Source organism: Xyrauchen texanus, chromosome 31 (genome assembly GCF_025860055.1).
Source record: "Xyrauchen texanus isolate HMW12.3.18 chromosome 31, RBS_HiC_50CHRs, whole genome shotgun sequence".
In the NCBI taxonomy this organism is placed as follows: domain Eukaryota; kingdom Metazoa; phylum Chordata; class Actinopteri; order Cypriniformes; family Catostomidae; genus Xyrauchen; species Xyrauchen texanus.
Window position 1 is genome coordinate 6,498,949 of NC_068306.1, and position 10,932 is coordinate 6,509,880.

General features: G+C 42.5%; 1 protein-coding gene across 1 annotated transcript; it reads left to right on the top strand.

Annotated features, from left to right (window-relative positions):
* Positions 1-515: 515 nt before the first annotated feature.
* Positions 516-10,782, top strand: LOC127625201 (protein phosphatase methylesterase 1-like). The gene is made up of 14 exons (XM_052100335.1): positions 516-647; positions 2,010-2,109; positions 2,205-2,297; positions 2,436-2,493; positions 2,573-2,624; positions 2,747-2,901; positions 3,328-3,418; positions 4,355-4,420; positions 4,521-4,650; positions 4,844-4,967; positions 6,975-7,019; positions 8,944-9,008; positions 9,098-9,165; positions 10,541-10,782. Exons 1-14 carry the CDS (start codon positions 532-534, stop codon positions 10,563-10,565), a joined length of 1,188 nt encoding a protein of 395 aa, XP_051956295.1. The 5' UTR covers positions 516-531; the 3' UTR covers positions 10,566-10,782.
* Positions 10,783-10,932: the final 150 nt, after the last annotated feature.

Here is a 10,932-nt window from a genome sequence, read left to right on the forward strand (position 1 = left end):
ACACCTCCCTAGGGAGGAGCCCAGGGGGCATCCTTACCAGATGTCCAAACCACCTCAACTGACTCCTTTCGTCGCAAAGGAGCATCAAAATGTATTGTATTTGCTCAAAGTACCCCAAGTCCAAAAAGTCTCACAAACCCAAATGTTATTGCTCAGAAGTTGCACTCGTGAGACGTAATCGAGCTTTTGGTTATGGCTCATTTAAGTATCAACTTGTGTGAGATTCCTGGGGTCTGTTTCTCAGGAGAAACTTTTGAGAGGCAGGAAACTAAAGACACAGTGTCCATTTGCTGTCTAGGAGAAGCATTCGAGATATTGAGGAGTTCTCATGTGTGACTTTGTTTCAGACACACACACACACACACACACACACCATCTCTCCTCACAAAAACACCTGACTCAGATTTTCAGGTACCTGTCGGTTCCACCTGTGTGTTCTTTGTTTGAGTGTTGAGCGTCTGTCCTCTTTAGCACTGTGAGTTTGGCCATGTGTTCACTCTCTGTCTCTCTCTCTGTCTGTCTGTCTCTCTCATGGCCTCTGAGCGGTCATCCACCGGGAGTCGCTCCTCGAACCTGAGACCTGACGCAGCGATCGGGACGGATCCATCGGCCAACAACATGTGTGAGGAACGCTTTGACACAGAGAAGTAAGACTCCACCTGCTACGTTCACGTTTAAATCAGAAGACGTCATTGTTCAATTCATGTTGAGCTGGGCAGATAGGAATGAAGCTGCTTGTGTAGTAAAGAGCTGAATGCATTGGTTAAGGGGTGTTTGTGCTAGACTGATTTTCCATGACATTTCCAGGTCTAACGATTATAAAACTCCTGATATTTCCAGGTTTTCCATGACCGTTGGAGCCTTTATTAATGGAGAGCAAACTGAGACTTTGGCTGAAGTCTGAGGCTTCTCAGGTTGTTTCTCACAAGCGTTAAGAAACTCAGCAATGTCTCAAATTGCGCTCAGACTTGATCAGGATACCAAAGTGTGCACTCAAAAGTCAGAGATCTCAATATGAACTCAAACATTGCTCATCACAATTCTTTCAAGATCTACCGGTCTGAGCTATGCTATTCATTTTTACAGCTCTATACTCTTAAGGTATGCCAACAATTGTCTATTGTTTTATTTCTCCCGAGTAATTTTGTGAGGAACATTTGAGACAAAGTTGATGTCAGTTGAGTCTCTCACCCTCATGCCATCCCAGATGTGTATGACTTTCTTTCTTCTGGAAAACACAAAGCTTTTTAGGAGAATATCTCCGCTATGTTGGTCCATACAATGCAAAGTGGATGGTGATCAGACCTTTAAAGCTCCAAAAAGTAATCCACACGACTCCAGTTGTTTAATCCATGTCTTCATAAGCGATATGATAGGTGTGGGTGAGAAACAGATCAATATTTAAGGCCTTTTTTACTATAAATCTCCAGTTTCACTTTCACATTTTTCTTAAATTTTTGGTGGTTCACATTTTTCATACATATCGCCACCTACTGGGCAAGGAGGAGAATTTAAAGTTAAAAAAAAGACTTAAATATTGATCTGTTTCTCACCCACACCTATCATATCGCTTCAAAAGGCATGGATTAAACCACTGGAGTCGTATGGATTACTTTTAGGCTGCCTTTATGTCCTTTTTGGAGCTTTAAAGGTCTGCTCACCATCCACTTTGCTTTGTATAGACCTACAGGGCTGAGATATTCTCCTAAAAATAATCCTTTATGCTCTGCTGAAGAAAGTAAGTCATACACATCTGGGATGGCATGGATTCATTTTTGGATGAACTGTCCCTTTAAGTATAAGCAACAATGCCTTGGCAAGCTCCCCTAATAACATTGACTTTGTTCAGAAATGTCATATTTTGTATTATTTTGTCCCGAGTTAGACTCTAAGACTCAGAATCTGGTTTAAATCTTTAATGGGGTACGACAAGAAGATGGCTTGGACCAAATTTGAGCCATCGTTTCACCAGCTGTATACTTCACTCAAACATACTGTGTCTCTTTCAGTCATGGCGTGAGCATTAAGAGAGATTACTCGCCCGTCTCCTGGAGTGAATACTTTGAAGTGATGGACGATGTGGTTATTGGGTCAGGAGAGACCAAGGATATATCCTTCACACACACACACACACACACACACACACACACACACACACACACACACACTCAGTACATTATTCCTTGACTGCTGTGTGTGTTTACGTGTTCCGAGTGTATAAAAGCGGTCAGGACGGTCCACTGCTGGTTCTGCTGCATGGAGGAGGACATTCGGCTCTGTCATGGGCCGTTTTTACGGTACAAACATACAGATATCACATATACAGTCAGACATTCACTAAGAGAACGTTTGAGGACATATTTATTGCACATTAGAGACTTTTGCTGGCCGAATGCTGCAAATGATCTTCAAAATGAACATCTCTCCCTAAACAGGCAGCAATGGCCAGTCGGGTCACCTGTCGGGTTCTGGCTATGGATCTGAGGGGTCACGGTAAGGTCAAAGTTCAGACAAGTCAGCTTTTAGTCTGAAACAAAGTGCTGATTTAAATGAGTAATATTGTCACAAACAGGTGTCACTCAAGTCCGACACACAGATGACCTTTCAACACAAACCATGTCCAGGTAACACACACACACACACACACACACACACACACACACACACACACACGTTGTATAACAGGCTAAGGATGTAGTGTTAATGTCGCATGTTAGCTCTAACCAATCGTCATCCATTCCTGCAGAGATGTAGCCAATGTGGTGCGAGCTACATATGGAGAGTTCCCGCCACCGATTATCCTGGTGGGTCACAACATGGGCGGCGCCATAGCGGTGCACACGGCCCTTGGAACTCTGCTGCCCTCTGTGGTCGGGCTGGTTGCCATCGACGTGGTGGAGGGTGATTAACCGCTTTTATTTGATAAATGACATATACTTTATAGTTTGTGTTTTGTCATCTTATGGTTGTCTTGTGTTATAAACATGGCATTTAAATGCATTTTTAATGCATCAAAGTAAAACTCCCTATTCTAGTTATTCTTTGCAATTGACTCACAGGTAAATGATATAACTTTGTATTTTGGCAGATACTATTGTTACCATTGTACATTGTACATAGGTGGTCTTTGTCCAAACTGTATTCTGATTTATGCACCAAAATAAGGCACGTGTGAGCAAAATGTGACTGTAAAATTCCAAAGCAAATTTAACATCAAAAACGTCCCAGTACACAAACTAGGCTGTGCGAATGACTATAACTGGATTTAGGCCAAAGGTTTGTGTCGAATTGGATCCTCATTGATTCTTTTTGTTCTCTTATGTGTAGGCAGTGCTATGGATGTCCTGCACAGCATGCAGAACTTTCTGAAAGGACGACCCAAATCCTTCAAATCCATTGATCACGCCATAGAATGGAGGTCACCACTGGCCCACTAGCTCTATATGTCAAATAATTGCCATTTGTTGATGCTTGATTCCTGTTTGGCTGATCTAATAAACTAGGGAGGGATTGAATCACATAGCCTGTTTATCATGCAATTCACTCGATGTCCACATGAGGGGGGTCCCCTTTTCTCCCAATTTGGCATGCCCAATTCCCAATGTGCTTTTGTCCTCGTGGTGGCGTAGTGATTCGGTGGTGGCGAAGTGATTCGCCTCAATCCGGGTGGCGGAGGACGAATCCCAGCTGCCTCCGCGTCTGAGAACGTCAACCCGCGCATCTTATCACGTGGCTTGTTGAGCGTGTTGCCACGGAGACATCACGCGTGTGGAGGCTTCACGCCATCCACCGCGACATCCACGCCCAACTCACCACACGCCCCACTGAGAACGAACCACATTATAGCGACCACGAGGAGGTTACCCCATGTCACTATACCCTCCCTAGCAACCGGGCCAATTTGGTTGCTTAGGAGACCTGGATGGAGTCACTCAGCACGCCCTGGGATTCGAACTAGCAAACTCAAGGGGTGGTAGCTTGCATCTTTACCACTGAACTACCCAGGCCCAAAAATTCGACTCCTTTTGAAATCCTCATTTTCTTTTAAAAAAAAAAAAGCAAAAATTACAGTGAGGCACTTACAATAGAAGTCAATGGGAACAATCGTAAACATTAAAATACTCACTGTTTTAAAACTAAAGCCGCAAGACGTAAACAGCATGTGTGTTAAAATGATTTTAGTGTGATAAAATCAATTATTTAAATTTTCTGTGTAGAGATGGTCAGATGGAATTTTGGTGCCACCCCAAACAGATCACTGTACCCTGCCCGCCCCCCGTCAAAAATTCCTGGCACAAGTGCTTTTATAAAATTATAAGCTTCACATGTTTCTGATGTTTATTTGTCTTCGCAGTGTGAAAAGTGGACAAATCAGAAACTTGGAATCTGCCAAAGTGTCCATGGTGGGACAAGTGAGATGGTAACATCTGGTTAAAGATGGTTTAAGTTCTTACCTCAAAATTTGTTTCAGCACATTGAATAAGCATCTGTCTCTCTCTAAAACACACACACACACACAGGTGTGATGTAGAGGAACGGGACACGGCCGAGCAGGTGAGTCCAGTCACTGAGAGCGTGTCAGAGGGTCACGAGGAGTTTTATGGTCTGAACTACGCCACCGATAAGGCCGAGAGCAGCACATCAGCAGAGGTGAGTCCCGCTGAGATTAAAGTAACAACTCAACACACATTATTAATGCATATATGCACCATAAACCTTGTAAGGCAACTGTTTGGCATTACTAGATTTAACCCCCCCTTAACTTTGCCCAATTTTAACCTGACTCAACCCTGAACTGATAAAGTCACCGTAATCTACATGCATGTGTGTGTGGTTCTTGCAGCCTTCCGGTGTGTACAGTTGGAGAATTGATCTGTCTAAAGCAGAGAAATACTGGGACGGCTGGTTCAGGGGAATATCAAACCTCTTCCTCTCCTGCAACGTCTCGAAACTCCTACTGTTGGCAGGCAAGAGACACGACCAATCAGATCACACGTTCAGACTGATCTGACCAATACAGCGTGATCTCATGAACATTACGTGACCATGACGACATTTTTTGCTAAATTTAATTACGTGCCTTATTACGTGCTTTGCTGCAGTTTCCTAGTGAAATTTCCAGCAGGGGGCGCCAAACGTGAGTGAAATGGTGTTGTAATCAGACGAGGTTTTTAAGGTGAATATTAGCTGGAGGGTTTAATGAGTAAAAATACATATCCTAAAACTTTCCCAATTTGGAACGCCCAATTCCCAATGTGCTCTAAGTCCTCGTGGTGGAGTAGTGCCGCCGCGTCTGAGACCGTCAACCCGTGCATCTTATCACGTGGCTTGTTGTTGAGCGCATTTCCGCGGAGATATTGTGCGTGTGGCCATCCACCGCGGCATTCACGCACAACTCACCACACGCCCCACCGAGAGCGAACCTCATTATAGAGACCACGAGGAGGTTACCCCATGTGACTCTTCCCAACCTACCAACCGGGCCAATTTGGTTGCTTAGGAGACCTGGCTGGAGTCACTAAGTACGCCCTGGTATTGGAACTAGCGAACTCCAGGGGTGGTAGCCAACGTCTTTAAGCTGTGTACACACTGCCGGCGAAGTCGCTAGTGGGCGTTCCCACTACTGGTTGCCTAGTAACGTTTATAAATGACATTCACGGATGTCATTCCATTGCTGTTGACAGCAAATCGCTTTTCTTGGCGCTAAAAACAAACATTTTGGAGGGAAAAGACTAAATATAAATGGAATCGGTACATAAAATGCTTTATATCAAAGATGAATGAGAAACTGTTTGCTTTAGTGGCTGTTTATCTGCGGTGAAAACGCAAACGCCGGTCTGTCTGTGTCCACAAAACCATTCAATCTTGGAGTCAGCATGGCGAGTACCACCGGCTGGTGCAAGAGCTGCTGCTGGATATACCATATCCATATCATAGAGCACTGGAAAATTGCTAACAGCAAGAATTAGCCTTTCATCCATCTTTCCGTTACTGCAGGAGCTGAGAGAGAGAAAGAGAGAGGATCACGTGAGCTCTCCCGTCTTCTCTCTTATTGGCTGTCGCTTCCGTTAGTCGCTCTTCATTTGAATAAAGTTGAACTTGTCTCAACTTTGTCGCGTCGCTGGACACGCCCACATCTAGTCGCCAACGGTCGCGACAACTCGTGTCGCTGGAAGTCGCTGTGCTCGCATTGAAAATTAATGGGATGGTGTCGATCTCGTGCGCGCGATGTCGCTGGCAGTGTGTACGCAGCTTTACTCGCTGAGCTACCCAGGCCTAACCTAAACCTAAACCTAACCAATAGTGTCGTAATGAAAAGCACAGTTTCTGAACCACGTCATCTTGTGTCGCTTGTATGACACTTTCGTCTCACATGTTCAGGTGAGCAACTGCAGAATGAAATCACATTGGATAAAGCGTGTGAATGTAGGCCAGTCTGTAATACAAGTGTTAAAATGAATTGTTACAGTAAAAGTTTTGATTTCATCACATAGCAGTGTGTGAATAATAGTGCGAAGTGTTTATCAAGTCATAGTCAGCCGTTGAACGCACAGTTGTTGTAGCACCTCAAGTGTTAATTTCACCAGGAATCTGTGACGAAATGTAGAATTGGGCACGTAAAACTCAATTAGCAAAGATGTGTTTTAGTAACGCTCAATATAGGGGACTAGGTTGGACCAATCAGATCACTCTTCTAAAACAAAAACACCAGTAGCATCACTTATGTAAAACAACGTGACCAATCAAATCACCGTTAACAATCTGGCCAATGAAATCTCTCATTCAGAACAACCCAACCAATCCCATAACCTCTCAAACCAACCAAATGACTAAATACTGCTCAACCAAAACGTGCTAAACTGAATAATTCAGTCTGAATTGGTCCATATATAGATATCTGGAGCAGCCAAAACAGATCTGATTTATGTATGAAGTTGCATCAGACTTGAAAGTGAATTCTGTTCTGTGTTCAGGCATTGATCGACTGGACCGAGACCTGACCATTGCACAAATGCAGGGTGAGTGTGTTCACTATATTTACATACACTGTGTTGAGCAAATATAGAGTGGTAGAAATGTTTTTACTTTTGCTATATTCCAAAAATCCCCCTTATTGTTCTAATCATAAGGCAGCAAATGTAAGTGGCTAATAAGTTTCTATTTGACACAGTGTTCTTCCACCAGGGGGCGCTACATTTTTGTCCGACTGTTGCTAATATTTGTACACAAAAGCAGGGTGGTACTAAGATGCAATCTGTGGTTGGGCATGACCAATTCCCACTATTTAGTAGGTTCTCGTGGTGGCGCGGTTGCTCACCTCAATCTGGGTGACGGAGGACGAGTCTCAGTAGCCACTTATCACGTGACTCGTTGTGCATGACACCGCGGAGACTCATAGCACGTGGAGGCTCATGCAACTCTCCGCAATCCACGCAAAACTTACCATGCGTCCCATTGTACTGGTAATCTGGCATACTGGGCATTTTCCTAGTTGGCCGACGTACTTTTGGGCCGATCAGGGCGGAATGTCCATCGGGGCAACTGAGCGGGCCGGGGGTTGTTCGCAGTCCTTTTCTGCATATCGCAGCGGCGTTTTGTGGTCCGTTCTGCATAACGCGGCGACTCGTTCCTTAACGCGACCCATTTGGCACGTTTCGCAGCAGAACCACCGGCCCGCTCGGTTGCCCCGGTGGACATTCCGCCCTTGATCGGCCCAAAAGTGCATCGGCCCACCGGGAAATTGCCCGGTACAGCCCTGACCCTATGTGACTCTCCCCTTCCTAGCAACTGGGCCAATTTGGTTGCCACTAATCGCGACCACAATGAGGTTGCCCCATGCAGGGCTGGACTGGGAAGAGAAATCGCCCGGGATTTAACATGGCAACTGGCCCAACGGTTGAGGTGTTCGCCAAAGGTTGTTGAGCGGGAGGGGGTGGGGGGGTTGTTCACTGTCCTTTTCTGCATATCGCGGCGCCGTTTTGTGGTCCGTTCTGCATAACGCGGTGACTCATTTTTGCTTATGGCGGCACGTTCCGCGGCCGAACCACCGGCCAACTCGGATGCCCCGATGTACATTCCATCCCTGATCGGCCCAAAAGTGCGTCGGCCCACTGGGAAAATGCACGGTATGCCAGATTACCAGTACAGCCCTGACCCCATGTGACTCTCTCCTTCCTAGCGGTCCAATTTGGTTGCTTAGGAGACCTGACTGGAGTCACTCAGCACCCCTGGACTCAAACTCGCAACTCCAGGGGTGGTAGTCAGCGTCCATACTCGCTGAGCTATGCAGGCCCCTCCCGTGGGTGGGCATTTTAGGACTTTGTTCCTTATTTATCGCAGTTATATCATTATAAGCCAATTAAATGGGAGCATTCTACTTTTGTTAAACCATCACTGAAAGGCGTATGTCTGCGATTGGTTACAATACTCAACTACTGAAAATAAATTTATAAATGGGAACAGATATAAATGTAATGCTTGAATTGCCACTTTTTACAATTAGTTAATTGCACCAATTTAAATAATCTCGAATATTTTTTCTATTAATTGTGTAGCCCTACCTTATATACAAATTTAAATCTTGCCCAATCTCAATATAAAATATACAACAACAACAATAATAATAATAATAATAATAATAATAAAAATAAAAAAATACGTAGTAATCACAAACTATTTTTGATTGGTCCACCATGGCTCAGCGCTGAGAAAAGTAATACGTAAAGCAGCAGCGCTCTGGACAATCACTAACACCTAAATAATGAGAAACTTTAACAGTCAGTTAAAAACACTTTAAACTTGGAAAACTAAACCTTAAACCCATCGCACCTGAACAACCTCCGACCCACTGAGCTCAGTCAATTTCTATAAACTCCTGTTTCATGTAAATGTCCGGTCTTCCCGCTTTAATTTCTGATTCTGATGTATTTTGTGCGTCTGCAGGTAAATTCATGATGCAGGTGCTGCCTCCATGTGGTCACGCGGTGCACGAGGACATCCCAGATAAAGTATGTCAAACATGGAGCTTTATAAAGAGTAATAACCCAGATGGATTTGGCATTCAGAAATGTTTGTGTGGTGTTGTGTTGTGTTTCAGGTGGCAGATGCTCTGGCAAGTTTCATGATCAGACACAAATTTGCTGAAGCTCGCAGTGAAAATAAAAGGTGAGTGGAGAGATTTCACCCACTGTAAAACTCTTTCTGGAACATTCTCGAAACGCCTCTTCATGGAGGTTTCAACAGTGTTTCTAAAATATAGGCAAATGCATGAATTCATAAGCGAATTAAATGGGTAGTTGGCAAGTGTCCTACAGTGTGGCATGACGCTTCATTTAACATTGTATACATAATACAATTCAAAAAACTTAATAAATAAAATACAAAAGAAAATTAAGATTTATGCATTTTAATATCACAACAAAATTCCATCAAATTGAGTAATATTTAATAAAAAATAAAACAAATAAATTGTATTAAATTAATTATAATATATATATAATTAATTCCGTATTATTAATTATTTAAATATTACACAATTCAGTTTAATGGAATTTTGTTATGAAATTGAAAAGCATAAATCTTAAAAATAGGCCACATTTTTATTTTTGATTTACACATTTCAGTTACGTAACACAATTTTATCAAATTGACTTTAAATTAAAATATAATTAATAAAACTTAAAATATTTCGTTTTATTTTGTAACAGATTTGTTATGAAATGTACATGCGTAAATCTTAAAAACAGGCTAACATATTTTTTTGGAGTGCACCATTTTTGACATTATAAAAAAATATAACACGTTTGTACTAGTATATACTGACATTAACAATAACCAAGAATAATAAGTGTAATAATGTTAACTAGGAATAGTTCCCCAAAATATTACAATTCTCATTATTTACTCACTCTCATGCCATCCCAGATGTGTGTGACTTTCTTTCTTTAGCAGAACACAAATGAATATTTTTAGAAGAATATCTCAGCTCTGCAGGTCCTTACAATGCAAGTGAATGGTGACCAGAACTTTGAAGGGTCCAATAAAGGCATTATAAATGTAATCTATAAGACTCCAGTGGTTAAATTAATGTCTGCAGACGTGATATAAAACAGATCAATTTCTAAGTCCTTTTTTACTATAAATCTCCACTTTTACTTTCACATTCACATTCTATAGTAAAAAAGGACTTAAATATTGATCTGTTTCTCACACACACCTCTCATATCACTTCTGGGGACATGGATTAAACCACTGCAGTCTTATGGGTTACTTCTACGATGCCTTTATGTGTTTTTAGTGGCTTTAAAGTTCTGGTCACCATTCACTTGCATTGTAAGGACCAACAGAGCTGAGATATTCTTCTAAAAATCTTCATTTGTGTTCAGCAGAAAAATGAAAGTCACACACATCTGGGATGGCATGAGGGTGAGTAAATGATGAGAGAACTTTCATTTTTGTGTGGACTGTCCCTTTAAATGTGAACAAACACAACCGTATTAAGTCTCACCACACTTACACTTTTCTTTCAAATCTCCCACAGCTCCTCGTATCCGTTCATGCAGTGAGGACTCCAGGGACTGTGTATTCTCAGTTTCTCTCATCTGCCCCAAACACAACACACAACTATCCACCCGTTCTGCCGTCATGTGTGCGACCTGAGATCAAACTTTAATGTCATATTTGTTTTAGCCTCAGATGAAGGACAACACGAAGAGAAATGTGCAGAAATCCAAACATCTCACAGCACAACACAGCAACATACATGTTACTTTCTCCAGGAATCTAGAAACTGAAGGTTTAACTCTCTATTCCAGTCTTCTGAGTTCAGATTAAAAGCTTTGAATGTTCATTAGCAGACTCGGATATTCATGTTCTGTAATATGTAAACATTATGTGGTGGTGTTACATCATCGGAACGTCAAAAGCAACACA